General features: G+C 33.6%; 1 protein-coding gene across 1 annotated transcript; it reads right to left on the reverse strand.

Annotated features, from left to right (window-relative positions):
• Positions 1–15,899: 15,899 nt before the first annotated feature.
• On the reverse strand, positions 15,900–20,130 carry LOC132045523 (uncharacterized). Its single transcript, XM_059436110.1, has 4 exons — positions 19,924–20,130; positions 17,898–18,291; positions 17,460–17,777; positions 15,900–15,934 (listed from the first exon to the last, which is right to left on the reverse strand). The coding sequence occupies exons 1-4, from the start codon at positions 20,128–20,130 to the stop codon at positions 15,900–15,902; spliced, it is 954 nt and encodes a 317-aa protein (XP_059292093.1).
• Positions 20,131–20,361: the final 231 nt, after the last annotated feature.

The following is a 20,361-nucleotide window of genomic DNA, read 5'->3' on the forward strand; positions in this document are numbered from 1 at the left end:
TTTTTCTTCCAATTTTTCTTGGCCCAATTCGTTGAAATTCTCGTTTTGTAATTTCCGAAATAAATTTTCAAAATTCCAAATTCGCCCCCTCGGCCTTCCCGATGTCTTTACACCAACACTTTCATAAACGACATGGACATATTTACTAAAACCAATTTATTTCCTTAGAACATACAAGTCTTAAGTATTTCCATAATTTTCCACCATGCAAAAACACGGGACATAACACAAACACTGATAATTAATTATTTAGAGTTGCATTACTGATTCAAACGAAAAAAAAATACTCCGAAAATATAGGTTGAATACACGGTGAAAATTAAAAATCAGTATAGAATCTTACCTTTTTTGGGAATTAGATTTGAATCATGAGTGAAATTAATGAGTAGTTAATTAGAGATAACAAAAAAGGAAGTTGTAGAATTGTAAACCGATTTGAAATTGGAGGAAATTAAGGGATATTGTGAATAATGGCGTGTATTTAGTGGGATAGGAGAGAGAGACGTTTTTGTTGGCTTAAATTTAGGGGTGTGGGAAGTTATCAGATGAGTGGTAAAAAACTGGTAGCTATATGAAGTAAATATGTTATATTTTAGCTACTAAATATAATTATTGAAAAGTTTAGTTATGTTCCATAAATAGGTAATAATGGAACCTATGCCAAGTAAATTTTACTTGTTATAAATGAATTTTAGCTTAATTTTTAATTTAAAAAATGTAACGTGGCTTTAGAAAAAAGTCTACCTATTTTTTTTTAGTAGACATATTTCTCTAAAGCCACATGGTAATTTTTTTTTCTAGTGGGTCAGGTCTGGTTATCTATACTATATTAAAAGCACGAAGGGCCTTAGAATATTGATTGAACTTTTTGTCCTTCATTAAATGACTCTACAATAGACAAAATTGTCATTTTACTATTTTCTTAAATATTAAATAAGTATATTTTTATACAAAATATATAAGCTATGTAATTAATAATAGGAATCTTTACTTTAATTAGATAGGTAGTAGAACTCAAATATGGTGTAGTTTAAAGAATATCAAATTTTCGGAGTAATTATTTACTTTTCATAACATAGTACTCCAATTTATAAGACTATTCTATAATTAAGATTATGAAGTCTAAGGGCCCGTTTGGCCAGAAGAATTATTCACTTTTTTTTGGAAATTTTTTTCACTTTTTTCCGGAATCAACGTTTGGCCATGAAAATTTCAAATACAACTTGAAGTTGTATTCTGGAATTTGAAAAACTTGTTTTTCAAGTTTTTCACTTTTTTTACAACCAAAACAACTACGGTGCCGTTTGGCCATACATACCAAAAAAAAAATCACTTTTTTTGGAATTTTGGAAGTTGGAGTTGGAGTTGTGTTTGGCCATAGTTTTTGAAATTGTAGTTTTTGGTGAAATGTAGTGTAAAAAAGTGAAAAAAGTGAAAAAATTTTGAAAAACAAGTTTTTCTTGTTTTTAGTATTCCGGAATACAACTCCGGAAAAAAAGTGAATAATTTTTATGGCCAAACGCCCACTACATTTCAACAGAAAATACAATTTCAAAAATTATGGCCAAACACAACTCCAACTCCAATTCTAAAATTCCAAAAAAAGAGAATTTTTTTTTTTATTTCTATGGCCAAACGCCTACTAAGAGTAGAAATATTGAAATTGCAGGTCAAATCAACATCACGAGGATTCATAAATCCAATGCGTTATTCCGTACATGATTAAATATGTCAAATTGTTAAAAGTCCATTATTAAACATGTTAAATTGTTAAAAAAATATATAAGCTATGTAATTAATAATAGTTCTTCAAACCCTGAGGTCCGTCAAAATTTCTTGAAGGCTACTCTACACTAAACTTAGCTCATGCCTATAAAAAAGGGTACATATTTACTTGAAAGCACATCTCGAATATACCATAAAACACTTGGGTATTCATTTAAAAAAAAAAATCAAGATCATATATTGTCTTTCTCAAAGCCGAAGTGATCAAGAGGCGTTGTTCCTTAAAATCAACTCGATATATCAAAGTGTTGCCCGATGATCTTGCTGATCAAATACATCCAAATCATCCCATGTTCGAGAAGAAAATTTAGAAGAGAATACACAAAATTGTACTCACAATCTTGGTAAATAAAAACGCTTCTCTCATTATTTATTTTGGGATTGCAGTTTATTTTTCATACTTGAGAAAGTTTATTTTCGATGTCTACATATATATTTTCATTTTTTATTTTTTATAAATTGTGTCTTCTTCCTACCTAACTAGTTTCAAATCCTTTTAGCTTTAAGAGTACTTTTCTTTTTGTTATAATGCAAAAAAAAAAAAAAAAAAAACAACAACAACAACAACAACGTTTAGAAACATTCTAACACTTTGAGCTCCAGGTTTGATGGGAAAAAAAAAACTCCATTTAGGATTGGGAGTCCATATTTTTCTACCTTTAAATGATATTCAATCTATTTTGACGTTAATTGCTATTTCATATAATTCATCTGTATTCGATAACATTTTAAATGTACACTTTTTATTGACATGCACTAAAAGCATGAAACCAATTAGCGAAATGTGACTCGCTCTTTTACCCTTTAAAAATAGATTTAGCACTAAAGACGTTTTTTCTATTATTTAGGAATTAAATCCTTTCTTGTTTGAACTATGTAGTTTAAATAAGAAAATATAACAGATCTGTAAAAGCAAAATAATAACAATTGCCGTCGATTAGTTCTATGTAATTAAATATTTTAGATAAAACGTTAGCACTTTCAATTTCTTTTATGTTTAGGACTCTTCATATATAGAGAGGAAAAGGAGTCTATAAAGTGTTCTTTCCATGCGTGAATATTGGTATGGCTTTGGAATTTCAAAATGGTTGAACATAATTTCAGAAATAACTAAAAATCTTAACCTAATGTTTATTAGATATGGTAAATTTGATGGGCATTAGTATTCTGTTATTATGAGTTATAAAGTAGACACAAAGTCCTAAATATTTTAAGGTCAAAATTAAAATAAGAAAGCTAACTCAACTAATACACAAAGAATTTGAGAATATTAAAAAAATCGTGGAAGTGATTATTTTCTTGGAAAATCGGCATGTTTTATCGTCAATATTTTATTTCCCAAAATAAATTATGAATCGAATTGAGAGATTATCAAGTTGCATTGATTCATACGAAGGGCCTCTTTTTGAAAGGTAACGTTAGTACGGTTTTATGCTCTTTTTTCTTCATCATTAAGGTAATTATAAATATTTGTTTGACTTATCTTCAATATTGGCTACTCCATAATACATTAAGAAATAACGTAGTCTTCAAGTTGAGGACATTAATATCTATATTTTGATTAATTTTTCTCCTAGTAAATAATTATTAAAAACTATCGTGCAAAGATTCTCAAAAATTAAAAATCAAAAGTCTAACTGAGTGATCATATGAGAAAAACTGAACATGCAGACATAGGCAGTAAGTCTCGATTAAAAACTAATCCAACGTTACGGACTATCCTGGATAGTTTTATAATATTAATTTCTTATGTTCTCTTGGTGTTTAATTCTTCTTGAGTTTTGAAATATGTTACATGGTTGAAAGATGGAATCAATGACTCGCCAACACTTTTAGATGCGGATATTTAATGCCAATAGAAACAATGACAAACGGACAACGATATTCCTAATAAAAAGCAATAGAAAAGATGTCAAACTTTTGCTAGAATCTGCATCTTTTGCTAGAATCTGCCTAAACTACTTTTCCTAGAAGATATAACAGTATTTCTATTTACTCTTGATGATACACAGACAGGCATAGATTATGTTAAGTAGCATTCTTAGATATCCTAACATTTATAAAATATTTGACAAAAATAGTCATTTAATTATTATTTTTAATATAAAAATAGTTATTTAATTATTTTTCTAATAATGAGGACTTGAAAACCAACTAAATATTATGTATTAAATCGTACTTATTTCTCATATGTAATATCATATATTTGTAAAAGGAAAACAATATTATAATAATTTACTCGATTTATTCATTCTAAATATTGTAGGTAAATATTTCGATCACTTTCAGCTCCTTTTAGTTTACTAACGTTTATTTTATTTAAATGAATGTTGCATCTATCTCAATGTTGTTGCTATTAAACATATTGTATTCTTATTTAATATTCTATTACTTATTTGTGATAGACGCAAAAAACACGTGCAATACACATACACTAATGACCTTAGAAATATTGATTGAGCCTTTTGCACTTCATTAAAAAACTCAACAATAGAAAAAATAGTCATTTAATAATTTTTAACCTTTCCTTATTTGAATTATGTACCTAAAATTTAGGACTACTTTAAATTATTATAGTATCAAGTCACCAAGAAAACTTTCGACACAATTATGAAATGTGAATCGGAAAAACAAACATATAAGCCTTCTAGGATTCTGCAACTTTGATTTTCTTTTAATTTATGACCTTTAGTTAATTAAAAAAAAAAAACATAATTGCACCATACAACAAATAATACAAAAGTAATTTTGTTCACTATATAAGGAACGAAACGGCCATTTTATTTCAACAAGAATTTTGAAAAGTTATTGGATAGTGGACACCAACGCGAATTATGAGTCATAGTTTTAATTTGGTGCCAAGCAAACTTTTGTTAAATCTGAAATATGATTTTCTATCATCTTTGATGGAAAATTTGGAGATTAATGTATTGAATATATCTCATACGTGGTTGAATGAGGATTGCTTCGGAGACATTTTAGTTCTTATTTCTGGCTTTCTTTATCCTTGGTTATTAAAACTTTTAAGATTATATATGAATTATATATAATTATATATAATTAGAGATATTTTCTATTAATTGTTATCAGGGTCAGAACTGACGAATAAGAGATCACCTTAGGTTTGTGTAGATTGTAATTCACATCAATACTTTGAGAACTTGTGTTGACATGTTGCAGCTCACTGTAGAAGTCACAGTTTGTGACTTTCGAAACTCTATGACGTAGTAAGATAATTTGTCTATATTGATTGCTCTCATCATGTAAATGCATACCTAAAAATCAACAATTGGCAATAAGTTCTCCTTTTTTGATAATTTCTCATGTTTTATCTTTCAGCTGAAATTTTATTATCGGAAAAATTGGACGAAACAAGCTTGAAACAATCCTATTTAGCCATGGATTAGCAATGAATTATAAAAAATATTCTTCGTTATGAGCAATTTAGCGACGAAGTTCGCAGCTAAGTCCAAGTTTTCTCAGTAATATTTGTTGTCAAATGAGGTACGTGCTTTGGTCACACGCAAAGCGCGTACACTAATCTAGTTTTAAAAATGGGTAGACTTACTTTTTAAAGTCACGGAGATATTTTTTTAAACGAACCAGATCCGACACACCAGAAAAAAAAAATTACCATATGGCTTTAGAAAAATATTTCTACTCAAAAAAAAAAAATGGGTAGGCTTTTTTTAAAGCCACGTAACATTTTTTTTAAAAATAAGGTCAATGATTTTTTTTTAAAATTCCGTCAGCGAAAAGGGTATATTAGCACCATTTGTGTAACGACAGAGGTATATTTACTCCATTTTGTAACGGCAGGGGTATATATAAGCCACTTTTTTAACGAGGGGTATATCTACTCTAAATCGCAAAGTTGACAGGTATATTTGCACCTTCGTCCTTAATGAAATAATTAGTATGTAAATAGTTATTGAGCGTATTATTCCTTATTTTGTTGCTAGCCGAACTTTTAACTCTTAATTAGCCTGTTTTATTATGGATTCAATTTAAGACCTACAGTACCGCCAAGCCCACATCTACATAAGAGTCTCTCGATCAATAAGTTGTACTAATACTTGTTATAGATGATCCATTACCAGGAGGTTGTCTGAGAGACTGATGCCGTCTTCAAAGTGATGGTCCAATCCTGAGATTTGCCGACCAATGTAGAGAAATATAGCAGAAGAAAAGTAAATCGGAGAAAACTTCTGCTAGCCCAAGATCGTTACTAAGATCGGAAGATTCAACTAAAGAAGAGGAAGCTATAGAAAGGAGAACTTTGAAATGGAAGAAGACTCTCTTGAATTGGCTTGAATGATTTTCAATTGAGTTGGCTTGGCCTGGTTACAAATGACTAAGGCCACCCCTATTTATACTTGTCTAGGGATGGCTCTAGATAGAATTATCTAGATATATCTATAAAATATCTAGTTAGCCTTATCTTCTAACACTACTCGAGAATATCTAGATTTTTCTTTAAGATAATTATCCAAGATTCTACACTAGACTATTCTAGATCCCTTACTAAATATCTAGGATTTTTTGTACCTCCAAAAAATCAACTTTACTTCTTCACACTCCCCTTTAAAGTGATTTTTTGGAAACTACCCCGAGCTTGTTTCAGAATAACTCAGACGAAGCTTTTGGGTGTGCCTTGGTGAAGATCTCAGACATACTTTCCTATCTCCTCGTGCTTCTTCAAATTACGAAGGTTTTCCGCCATTAATTGGGCCTTCAAAGAAGCATGAATACGCCTTGATAAAATTTTCATCTCTGTTACGGCGTACTTGACAATATTTCTCTTTGGCCTTTGCGAACCACGTGAATCATTTTCATGCTGAGTTTCACATTCTTGAGTTTCCAGGCTCCCCCTTTCTCTTAGGTCATTGAAAATTGTGTTATTTGGAGAAGCACGTGAGTCGGTGACGATCTGACCATTAATTTCCTGCGAAGACTCAGCACCACCGTAGGATCCACCACCAGATTCCCTTTTCAGCTCCTCAATGTACTGTTTGTCAGCTTCAGAGCATCCGAGAACCATATTATCTGTCTCTCCATATGAAATTGAGCCTTCAAGGTCAACCTCTTTATTTATTTGACAGTCGACTTCTCCATCTGCTTCCAGTGTTTGATCTGAGCTAGTGATTGACTCTGACATGGCAGATGATTGACTAGAGACTTCAACTTCCACTACAACTTCCTCAATGCTTTCTCCAGAATGGTCACTATTGTCATATATAGTTTCAGAAACTTCATGCTCAGGATCTACTTCAACATTCTCCACGTCCAGACTTTTATTACCAATTTCAGGATCTGCTTTGTTGATTTCCTCAATGGCAGCTGCTATGTCACCAGTCTGAACGTCTTCAGAATCTTCTTGCTTTTTGTTGATGACACCAATGCGTTCTTTCTCTACGTGATGGACTATATTATCTCCTGAATCCACGATCCAGTCTTTTTCGAAATTGAGGGAGGCTAAGGCATCTACTCGAGCACCTTCCCCAGTCTTTTTCTTCTTCAGCAACTTTCTCGATTTGAGCCATGTTGCTTTCTTTGGCTCGGCAAAATCTTTTTATGTGTCCTACTTCACCACATCGGTAACATTTAATAGCCTTCTTACCATAATGATTAGAAGAATCCTCCTTCTGTCTTGACGAGCTTGAACCCTCATGGAATTGAGAATGTGTCATATCTCTTGAGCCACTTCGCTCTTGTCTTTCTTTAAAATTCCTCTTGTTAGCAACAAGAGCATTTCCTTCCCGTTTTTTGATAGACACACTAGCCATCTGTTTATCTAGTAGCTCCTGTGATGATAAAAAAAATCTCAAACTCCTCCAAAGATGGTTGTTGAGCCCATCCTTGAACTGATGTAACAAAAGGGATACATTCTTTCTTCAAAACACGAATGATAATTCTTCACATTCGTGCTTCAGAGATAGCCTCATCCGGATTTAATAATGAGATCTCTGAACATAAGTTCTTAATCTTCAAAAAATACTCTGCAATAGAAAGATTACCTTGAATGGTGTTAGCCAGTTCATTCTCCAAGATCTGTAGCCGCGCTTCATCCTTCTTATTAAACAAAGGATCAAGGGTCCTCCAAATTTCATGAGCTGATTTGCACCTTATAATATGATCAAACAAGTTGTGAGAGATGGACCTCTTTAGGATGAATTCCGCCTTCGCATTAATTTGCTTCCACTTCTTGTATGCGCTGCTATTTTTCGGTCCGTCAATAGGAGGACTTGCGTAACTATCATTAACAACATCCCACAAATCCTCTCCCCCAAGGTATGACTCCATACATGTCTTCCATACCTTGTAATTGGACTGATTCAACAACTCCATCCCCAGTCCATTAACACGGCCGCTCAAATCCATTTAGAGAAACCAGTTGAATCTACCACTAACCCGATCTTGAAATAAAATCCAGAAGCCAACCTGTGGCTATGGCTCTGATACCATGTAGAGAAATATAGCAGAAGAAAAGTAAATCGGAGAAAACTTCTGCTAGCCCAAGATCGTTACTAAGATCGGAAGATTCAACTAAAGAAGAGGAAGCTATAGAAAAGAGAACTTTGAAATGGAAGAAGACTCTCTTGAATTGGCTTGAATGATTTTCAATTGAGTTGGCTTGGCTTGGTTACAAATGACTAAGGCCACCCCTATTTATACTTGTCTAGGGACGGTTCTAGATAAAATTATCTAGATATATCTACAAAATATCTAGTTAGCCTTATCTTCTAACACTACTCTAGAATATCTAGATTTTTTTTTAAAGATAATTATCCAAGATCCTACACTAGACTATTCTAGATCCCTTACTAAATATCTAGAATTTTTTGTACCTCCAAAAAATCAACTTTATTTCTTCACAACCAAGACAACAAAAATTAAAATGGCGGCTTTGTAGAAAAGGTTACATATATAGACCATGTGAGACAGTTGATGATTTGTCCTCCCTCCTGAGATCATCAATGTTGACTCTGTACGTTGAGCCAGCTCAACTGTTTGTGATCTACACTCGTAGTGTAGTAATTGGGGTGCTCAAATTCAACATCCTCGACTTTTTAACTTCTACAATCTGGTAACTAGTTAATTGCATTATTTGTTAAGTACTATTGTAATGTCTTAGTCAATCTCTGTGTTACACTTTTCCGCTATCAAATTGTGATACATTTAATTTGCAGGTCGTCAGCTAAGTCATTTTCTTTCATGTAGACATCAGTATGACATATGACTTTCACTTGAGTAGCCACAATCTAAGAATTTTTCTATTTCCCCCCATTTTCTGGTTAAAGCATTTTTCTATTTCTATTTGCAATACAAAGTAAGTAGTCAATTAAGTTGTATACGTTATTTAGCATAAAACTTTATATTATTAGATCCCTTTATTTATTGTAGCTCTGACAATATATATAACTTAAACTCGTTCTTAAATCATTACTAGTTCTTGGAACTCTAGCAGATTAAGTAGCGGGCTTAACCGCTGCATCACTTGCCTTGACTTAATCTTTTTTTTTTTTTTTTTTTTTTTTTACAAAAAGAACAATATTTGGGCAGTGAGGATTTCAATCTTCAATCGGGCTCTAAATTATATTAACACCAGTAGAGAGACAAAGTTAATCTAGCTAAAAGCCAGTATAAAATACAAAGCAACTGCAACAAGTTTCTATTGAAATCCACGTGTAATACTGTTAATTATTTTAATTTCTTGTGAGAATTTCGAATTATGATTTATGACAGAATCAAATTCTATCTAATTCTTGATCGAACTGTCAATTCATTCTCAACTTTGAAATGACAAAAGTATCACTTGCTCGCACTTAGAAAGGTTGTCAAGCTGTTTCTCTTGTATTGCACCTAACAATTTAAAATTACACGCAGTTGTGAGTCATTGACACCTCACCGTTAAAGCTTGGAGAACACATTCAAATTAACCATATTAAGTAGGCGTTTGGCCATAGAAACCAAAAGAATATTCTCTTTTTTTTGGAATTTTAAAGTTGGAGTTGGAGTTGTGTTTGGCCATAATTTTTGAAATTGTATTTTCTGTTGAAATGTAGTGGGCGTTTGGCCATAAAAATTATTCACTTTTTTCCGGAGTTGTATTCCGGAATACTAAAAACAAGAAAAACTTATTTTTTTAAAAAATTTCACTTTTTTACACTACATTTCACCAAAAACTACAATTTCAAAAACTATGGCCAAACACAACTCCAACTTCAAAAATTCCTAAAAAAAAGTGAAATTTTTTTGGTATTTATGGCCAAACGGCACCGTAGTTATTTTGGTCGTAAAAAAAGTGAAAAACTTGAAAAACAAGTTTTTCAAATTCCAGAATACAACTTCAAGTTGTATTTGGAATTTTCATGGCCAAACGTTGATTCCGGAAAAAAGTGAAAATTTTTTTTGAAAAAAAGTGAATAATTCTTATGGCCAAACGGGCCCTAAGTACATATGGGCTAAACAAAAAAGGGAATTCTCGTGAAATTTCGTTCAAAATATATCGTAAAGTTCACCGGAAGAAAGAGAAGTACTACAAAAATGAGATATGTTACAATGGCCGGACGAAATTCAAGCATATGCTAGTGATACAATCGACATAGTCGTCGACTATTCCTACTTCCTAGTTTCCACAATCTTACTAATTAAGTACTTAATATTTACAAAAGAAGTCTATTGTCAAACTTTAGTAAACAACAAAAAGAAAAAAAATATAACATTAAAACAACATGAAAAAGTCAAAAAAAAAAAAAAAATTAAAAAAAAAGGATGGAGAAAGAATTAATGAATTATATGGTTGATTTGAATGATATTGTGGTTGTCCCTAGTCGTTGAGGCTGTTGGTTCTTTTACTGGGTCCGGACACCGGTTTCTTCCCTTTAGGAAGCCTATGTAGTAGCAAATTCACACGTTCCCTTCTCACCTTCATCTTATCTTCAATTACATCGTCTAAATCTTTCTCGTACGATAACTTTGAGCTTGTCAGATATTGATGTACTAGGTTAACATTGTACCCATTCAGAAGAAAAATATTCTGGGAAAAATCACCGGATAAAACACCATCATTAAGTGGTCTAGCGCATGAAGATTCGGATATGAAAAGGAACACAGCAAGGATTGCTGTGATTTGGCTAAGCTTGTAGTAGAATTTGGAATTGGACATGATTTTTTTTCTTATCAAAGTAGGAGAGAATTCTTCTTTTGCAAGAAACAGATGGACAAACAAGAATGAGACTTTTCTCTTTAGAGATTGTGGCTTGTTGGTGACAAGGGGTAAACTTTGAGGATATATATATAGATATATATACAAACAATTAGGAAGACAATTGTATTTGAAAAAGTCAGCCAACTTGCACAAGTCGTAGTGTGTGTTAGGAAAAAGAAATTTTGGTGAGTTGACACGCTTTCACATTATATTGCACACGCTATTAAGACGACATCAACACATCTAGTTAGTTAAGTTTGATTACTTGGGTTGGGTGGTTCTTTCACTATCAAACTAATATTCCTCTAATTGACTTACTTGAAAGTGTAATTAGTAGGGTAGTATATTTTTTATTAAGATTTTATGCGCTGAATGGATAAAATAATATTAACATATTCGTTGTACGTACGTAATTCGAATATTAGATCAACTCTAACATGTTATATATACACCATCATTTCTCCGATATGAAGCTACTTAATGTATCCATTACCTCCAATTGATGTTTATAAATTTAATAGTTCAATGTGTTAATGAATGCATAAAAGTAATTTGTATTTCCTTTAAATATCTTCGTTGCATCATTTTCCTTGAAAGAAGGAAGAAATTCCAACAATCTTATCTAACACGTTGTGTGCGTGCACACCAAAAATATTGGACCATACAAGTTCCCTGTCATCTTCTGAAAATTGTAATGGTAGAAGCAGATAAATATAGACTTTGAGTAGGGCTAACGATCTATTAGTGTGATAGGGTTGAATGAATACTATATTTCACAAAGTATTCAAATCCATGTTGCTAGTCACTAACATCACATTCGTTAACTAAGGCTTAATGCATATGCGGTCCCGTAAATTTATCTTTTTTTATTTTATTTTAGCATCTTAACTAAGTGTTGTTCCTATTGAACCCCCTCAACTTGGTATTAAGTGTGTCTATCAAACACAATCCGACTTACATAATATATTTAGTGAGTTTTATTTTTTTAATCTTGCGTGTGAATGTCAATTCACATCCTACGTGAAAAATTCAGGCAATCAAAACACTCCACCATTTTAATTATACAGTATATCGAAGAGAAAATTGAAGTCAGTAATTCACTTCGTTTACTTTTAAAGATAATACTATAATCATAGTGTAAAACAAATTTAGTGGTCAAACATCACTTAGTAGCAACCAAACTAACTGATAAAGCGAGCAGCGGGACAGGTTCTGTAGAGCCCAACTAAATTATACTCACCTCCATCCCAATTTATATGAGGATTGATCTATTTGGGAGTCAAATAATTTTTTTTTGTTTTACTATAACTTTCTCCAACTCTTTTAATATACTGTAAATTATTAATTATGCAGACTTATAATATTTTTTATATAATTTCCAAATATGTAAATTTTATTAAAAAATACTCGAAGAATTCATGTTTGAAATTCTAGTTAAAGAAAAATTTGTTTAACTATCTAAATAGGTTGACCCGTATAAATTGGGTCGTAAGGACTAACAATTATTTATGCATGTTATAATTAAAGAGTGTTAATATTAATTTTATGTGAGATAAATAAATTCAGAGCTGAGTGTGTTTGAATATATGGAAAGTCACGTTCTATAAAGGCCAAAGTTATAAGCGGCCTCCTAAACTTGTCCACATATTCCTCATAGCCACCTAAACTAACGCTTGTTTCAATTGAACACCTAAACCACTCCGGATTTCTACCATTTAGACACCTTTTTTACAATCAGCAAAAAATATAAAATGTGTGTATTACACTCGCGGTGACCTGGTAAAATGACCAATTAAATGACAACATGTGGCTGATTAGTCCAAAAAATTATTACAAAATGACACTTGGCATTTGAATCCAAATTTTTTTTTTAAAGTAACTTTATTTAAATAAATCAAAAATACATTTAATATTTTTTTTTATTAACCCAAACACCACAACCCCCCGGCCACTCTTCTTCCCCACCGAACCCCAGTGGCGGAGCCAGGATTTCCTCCGAAGGGGTTCAAAATATAAAAAAGTAAACATACGAAGAAGCTTAAGGGGGTTCAACATCTACTATATATACATAAAAAATAATTTTAACCTTGTAAAAACAGTGTTTTTTTCGGCCGAGGGGATTCGGATGAACACCCTCGGCATAGTGTGGCTCCGCCACTGCCGAACCCCACTCCCCCCTCCACTGGCGCCGGCGCAACTCCCACCGGCTGCCACCCCCCATTTCACCTTCTTCCCAACTAGTAACCATTTTCCCCATCCCATTTCCCACGATTACGAGGAGCAAGAACGGACTTTGACCCCCAAAAAAGAATTAATTCGTGTCAATCTCGCCGGAGAAAATGGAGCTTCGCCGGAAATTTGAGACCTAAATTTGATACGATTTCTAATGAACAAAATACAAAGAAACCAAAAAAAAAAAAAAAAAGATAGAAGAAGTCGAATTGCAAAGAGAGATGACAGGAATGGAGGGGTGGGAAAAATTAGCTGGATGGAACAATTGAGGAGGAAGACCAGTGTGATCTTCCTCCTTTTTTTTAGTTAATTGTTTTTTTTTCAATTATTTAGATTATATTATTAGGTGTATAAGCTGAAAAAAAAATATTATTTGGATTCGTTTCACGCGCTTAAAGAGGATAAAGAACACGTTTTTTGCCACCTCAGCAAAAGGTGTTAAAGTGGTTCAAATTCGGATGATTTAGGTGCCAAATTGGAATAAGCATCAGTTTAAATGGCTATGAAAAATCTGTGAACGAATATATGGGGCGCTTCTGACTTTGGCCTAAAAATAGAAATCGTTAGAGAGAGGATTCAAACACTATTGGCAGTAGGAATTAAATGTTGCTACTATATCTGGAGGGTTTGTATATCATACATGTATGGAGGAACTTTCCAACAAAGTGGGTGATACTTTTTCCATGATATGCTAATCCAAAATCCAGGTCACATTTTTGCAGCCTTTTAACCAAAGCTTGCCACGCACGTCATCACTTAACTCACAGCTGTCTTTACCACATCCTCTTAGGACCGACCACCTACATTAATTGTTTGGATGATCAAGATATGTAGGTGCAAATCACATGAGCTTTTCTAGTCTGCAAATATAAACCGTCGATTGTGTGTACATTTATCTAAACACGTAGATTGAGCAAAAAGAAAAAAGACAAACAAATATATATAATATATGACAAGCCTTATAGCTTGTTTGGCTAAGCTTTTGGAAAGTCAAATGTGCTTCTTTTTTAAAAAAAAAAAAAAAAAAGTGTTTGATCAAGTTTTTAAGCGAACATAGTTGATTCAGAGGAATGCAAAAGTTGTTTTTACAAGCTAAAAAAAGACTTTTCCCGAAAAACACTTTTTTAAAAACATTTTGGAGAAAATACACTTAGATGCACTAACTTGGTTAAACACTAATTGTTGCTCAAAAATACTTTTTCTAAAAGCACTTTTAGAAAAATATTTTTTCAAAATAAGCTGATCTTAGAATTAGCTTGCCCAAACAGGATATTAGAAATTTATATGATTATATATTCTAATATTTAAGGCAAAATGAGAATATAGAAGGATAATATTTTTTTCGAGACAAATTAAAAAAAGTGTGCAACATAAATTGAAACACAAGAAATATTATTTTGTCAAATATCATTTTTACCATAGATTAGTACAATATAACGTAAAAATCAGTAAATAAATATTCATTCAGATTTTAAGTGGATATAAAAGATCATTTTCTCCTAACTACAATTTATCATTTTCTCCTAACTACAATTTATAGTAGCAATTATAGAAACAATTTGACTTGATGCCCAAGTTAAAGTGATCTGTTTGTCCATATTTTATTGCAGTGCTTGCAAAGGTTTGAATAAGATTTGTTGATTTATTATTATAATTTAGTTTATAATATAAGATGCTCTCACTGATCTAATGAATTACTAAAATTTATTATTATTCATATTATATACTATAAAGGAAAAGGGAAAAGAAAATGAGGAGGGATTACAAGACCAACAAGGTGAAAGCATTGGAAGTTTTCTTTCCAGCCTAAATTGATGATATTTAACTTTATATTATCCCCAAGTGACGTATTTGCATTTTCTGGGAAATACTGCTTACAGACAAATAAAACTTTCGGTGAAACGGGGTAAAACGATACCCTTACTGAAAGGCAGGGGAATCTAATAGTAGGCTATGAAACACGGATTTTTTATTACATTTTACTTATTAATTGTTATACTTTAGAGGTCGTTTGGTAGGTAGCTAAAATTATCCCGGGATTATAATTCCGGGACTAATTTATCCCATCTCTTGGGATTATTTTATACCATCTAAAAGATGGTATAAAATAATCCCGGGATAAGTGGGATAAGAAGAGATATCCTATCTTTTAAGTTGGGATGCATTTTATACCTTGTTTGGTACAAGGTATAAATTTATACCTTCTACCAAACATGGTACAAAAAATTAGTCTTTGGGATATCCCAGCTTATACCATGCACCAAACGACTAGAGTTTAGTCGTATTTGAGTTATAATATAAGTATTTTATTAAAAGCCCGTTTGGATTGGCTTATAGCTTAAAGTTTGTTATAGCCTTATAAAAAAAAAAAGTTGGGGTTCAACTTATTTTTTTTGGCTTATGTTCGTTTTCAAAACTTATAATTCGCTTTAGATAAACTAAATTAAATGGGTCCAATTATTTTTTTGAGCTTATTTTAAGACAAAATGACTCTAAAACTTACAAACAAACAAAAAACTCAAAAAAATTTTTTATAAGCTAACTTATAAGCCAATCCAAACGGGCTCTAAATGAGTTTTAACGCGTAGGACTTGATTTCGTGCACATGAGCATTTTTTAAACTAAAATGGATCCTTTCAAGCTTCAAAATCTGAGTAGAAATACAAAAAATTCAACCAATATCGTTTTTGGGGTTAATGAAAATATCTGCATATGAAAAATTGGAGAAAAACGAGAAGCTGAAAAGTTGGTCGCCTCGTGCCACGTTTGGGCCTGAATGCCTATTTTGCGTTATTAAGGGTAGTTCGGTCCTATTTGCTTCTACACAGTCTAAGTACATTAAAAATATAATTCTGGAGGGACTTTTGACCTATGGAGGCTTAGGAGAAAGGCTAAGGCTAAGGCTCGGAGGCATGCACAAGGAATCATTGCTTTTTTCGTCAACCAAGTTCACGCGAAAGAAAAATCTTAATTTCAAGATTAATCTAACCAACTATTGAATTTGTGGGAATCACTAGAACCTCAGAAGCGAATCTTGGATGGACTTAGATCGCAGATAACTATCTTGCACCTATCTTGTTAATTTCCCTTACTTCTACAAACAATAACAACATACCTAGTGAAATTCCACAATAAGGGGTCTGGGGAGGGTAACGTGTACGCAGATCTTATCCCTACCTCCGAAAGACCCTCGACTCAAGAGAAAACATGACAAAAAAAAAGGGATCAGATAAGGACAAGCAGTTCAAAGCAGTACGAAAATGAAACTAACGAAAGCGAAAAAGGCATGATAAAGTAGTCTAAAAAAAAAGTAGTAGCTACCACCGATAAATAAGATAATCGAAGTATGAGAAACAACATATAGTAGCAGAAATCGAAGGACAATAAAATATAGACCAAAACTGCGACTACTAGTACGAAGGGATAAGTGGGACTACCTACTAGCCTTCTACCCTAATTTGAGTCCTCCGTAACCTCATATCTAAGGTCATGTCCTCGGTAACCTGGAACTACGCCATGTCCTGTCTAATCACCTCTACCCCAATACTTCTTCGGCCGACCTCTACCTCGTCTGAAACCGTCCATAACCAACCTCTCACACCTCCGCACTAGGGCATCTGTGCCCCTCCTCTTCACATGTCTAAACCATCTCGGCCTCGCTTCCCGAATCTTGTCCTCCACCGATGTCACTGCCACCTTATTCCGGATATCTTCATTCCTAACTTTATCTCTCCTAGTGTGGCCACACATCCATCGTAGCTTTCTCATTTCCGAAACTTTCATCTTTTGAACGTGAGAGTTCTTGACTGGCCAACACTCTACCCTATACAACAAAGTCGATCTCACCACAAATTTGTAGAACTTGCCTTTAAGTTTTGGTGGCACCTTCTTATCACATGGCACTCCTGAAACGAGCCTCCATTTTGTCCGCCCTGCACCAATACGATGTGTGACATCATCATCAATATCCCCATTTTCTTGTATAATAGACCAAGATACTCGAAACTTCATTTCTTTTTAATGACCTGGGTACTAAGCCTCACGTCCACGTTAGCCTCATGTGGCACGTTACTGAACTTGCACGCCAAGTACTCTGTCTTGGTCCTACTCAACTTGAACCATTTAAACTCCAGAGTTTGTCTCCAACCCTCCAGCTTAGCGATAACTCCTCCGCGAGTCTCGTCAATCAAGATTATGTCATCCGCGAATAATATACACCATGGCACCTCACCTTGAATTTGCTGTGTCAAACCATGCATCACCAAGGCGAATAAAAATGGGCTAAGAGCTGATCCCTGGTGCAACCCCATCACAACTGGGAAATGCTCTGAGTCTCCTCCCACTGTCCTTACTCTCGTCTTTGCTCCCCCATACATGTCCTTAATCGCCCTAATGTAAGCCACATGTACACTTCTAGCCTCCAAGCCTCTCCATAGAAACTCCCTTGGCACTTTGTCGTAAGCCATTTCTAGATCAATGAACACCATGTGTAAGTCTCTCTTCCTCTCCCTATACTGCTCCACCAGTCTCCTTACAAGATGAATGGTTTCTGTAGTCAAGTGCCCCGGCATGAATCCGAACTGGTTCTCTGAAATAGACATGCCTCTCCTCACCCTCATCTCCACCACCCTTTCCCACACTTTCAGTGTGTGGCTTAGCAGCTTGATACCTTTATAGTTGTTGCAACTTTGAATGTCGCCCTTGTTATTGTAAAAAGAAATCATTGTACTCCATCTCCATTCCTCGGGCATCTTCGCCGTCTTAAAAATGAAATTAAACAACCCAGTCAGCCACTCCAAACCTGCCCTGCCTACACTCTTCCAAAATTCCCCAAGAATTCCGTCAGACCCGGTCGCTCTTCCCCTGCGCATCCCACGAACAACACCCCCAACCTCCTCAGCCTTTAAACTCCTACAATACCCAAAATCACGACGCCTCTCAAAGTACTCCAAATCTCCCAACACAATGTCTCTGTCACGTTCTCCATTCAAGAGTTTATGGAAGTATGACTGCCATCTCCGCCTAATGAGAGCTTCCTCTACCAGTACGTTCCCATCCTCTTTCTTGATGCACTCATCAGTAATTAATTGTTGTTACTCAACTCTCAGTTTTTTACGGAACAAAGAAAGAAACTTTACGACACCTTTTTCGCCATAGACATTCACTTGCATTCGCGGTCAATCTTACTTGTTTATAATTTAGTTGGTCACTTGCTGTTTATAACCATCTCAATCTACCAAATAAATTTTCCTCAATAGTGTTAAGCTAAGAAGTATTCGAATATCGAATCTTCAATGCAACACGAGCTTATTTTATTATTGTGCTTTGCGCTTGTCATGTCAAAAGAATCTTTAAAATCGATCAAACAGACCAATTGAATCGAGTTTTAAGTTTTATAAATAGAAACTGTAAGTCTTGAACAAACTTTTAACCACACAAAATAATTAAGTTAGATTAATTTTAAATATAAAAAAAAGATACTAAACTGAACAGAATGTATATGCATAAATATTACAAATATGTGTTACGTACTACTAGGGGTGTTCATGATTCGGTTTGGGTCGGTTACTTATTAAACCAAACTAATTTAGTCGGTTTTTAAATGTCTAAAACCAAAACAAACCAAATAAATTAAAAACCACCGGTTGGTTTTGTCGGTTTGATTCGATTTTTCGATTTATGACTAGCAGTGACAATTCAACTATTTTTTCTTTGCATTCTTCAAATTTCTTATGAAGCTATGTTTTTCCCTCATGGCCCACAAGGGGCAACTTGGCTGCATATTAAGGGAAATACATGCTGATGACAAAAGATGTCCTAATAGTGACGACACTCTAACCAGTTCAATTTTTTGAAGTGATTTCACTTGTAAAACAAATAACTTTACCAGGCCGAAAGTTTTAATTATATCAGATCTAGATTGTCAAAGGCCAGTATCCATGGAAGCCCAATACCAAACAACAAGCATGAGACTTATCAGTAAAATATTTAAAAGTTGAAAAAGACATGCCACTATTCCAAATCTTAAACGTAACATATCAGGTGGATCAAACTTGCAACACAATTTAGATTCAAAAGAACAAGTCAAACAGAGGTTCCAAAATACAAACAACTTTGTCCATTAAAAAGAAAAATTACGTATTTAAACTAAACTAACTAGAGAATCCATTATATAATCAAAAGTACTTCCACCATCTTCCTTAGCTTAAGCTCCAAGCTAATCAATGTTCAAAAGAGTGCCCGGATATTCTACAAAAGAAATCACCATATTAGGCATTAAATGTCTAAAAACATAAAAGTATAGCAGCTCGTCCAACAAATATAGCAGCAACTCTGCCCAAAAACTTAAAGTGCAGCAAATTAGTAAAATGCCACAACAAGAAGTAGCAACAAAACTTATGTAAGTGTAGCAACACATAGTTAAATGTAGCAGCAGTTGTTAAAGTGTAGCAGCACTTATTAAAGTGGCAACAATTAGTTCAAATACCACAGAAAGCTCAAAGTTTCAAATGCAACTACAATGTAACAACAACTATCTTTGAAAGATAGCAATTTGCAGCAAGTGGAACGGCTATTCATAGAGTTAATTATGTAAAATTACCTTTTTGAGTTATCTCAAGTTTTTGAATTTCCTCTAAAAGATCTTCAAGTTTGCATTCTTTAGATGTTTACCGCAACCATTGTTGACAACAAACAAGAGCTTCAGCTGTCGTTGTGGATAGAGAACTTCGATAACAATCAAGAATCAGACTACCGGTGCTAAAAGCTGATTCCGAGGCAACAATAGACGTAGGAATAGCAAGCGCATCTCTTACAATTGTAGAGACAATAGGATATCTTTCAGATGAAGCTTTCCACCAAGTCAAGATATTGAAATCCTTAATCTTCTCCAGATCATCCATCTAATACTTTTCAAGATTAGACTTACTATCAACATCATTCTCATCTTCAAGAAATTTCTCCCATTGCGATCGCCACACATCACAACTATTCATCCACCAATTTGACTGATCACGCTAGTTTGATCTCCAATATGTTCACTAGAAGTCCCAGAAATAGAATTCGTATAATGATTATACAAGCGAGATAAAGTGTTCATCACTTTAGTAGACTTCCCGTTTCCCTCCAAAGGA

The sequence above is a fragment of the Lycium ferocissimum genome, unplaced genomic scaffold (genome assembly GCF_029784015.1).
Source record: "Lycium ferocissimum isolate CSIRO_LF1 unplaced genomic scaffold, AGI_CSIRO_Lferr_CH_V1 ctg6862, whole genome shotgun sequence".
Lineage (NCBI taxonomy): Eukaryota > Viridiplantae > Streptophyta > Magnoliopsida > Solanales > Solanaceae > Lycium > Lycium ferocissimum.

Excerpts from the sequence above, each read along its gene's own strand:
- LOC132045523 (XM_059436110.1), bottom strand. The coding sequence starts at position 20,130 with ATGGATGATCTGGAGAAGATTAAGGATTTCAATATCTTGACTTGGTGG. Across the intron at positions 18,292-19,923 it reads CAACGACAGCTGAAGCTCTT|AAAGAGGATGGGAACGTACT; the intron begins GTTTGTTGTCAA and ends GAGTGCATCAAG. Across the intron at positions 15,935-17,459 it reads TTTGACACAGCAAATTCAAG|ATATTTTCATTAACCCCAAA; the intron begins GTGAGGTGCCAT and ends TTTCATATGCAG.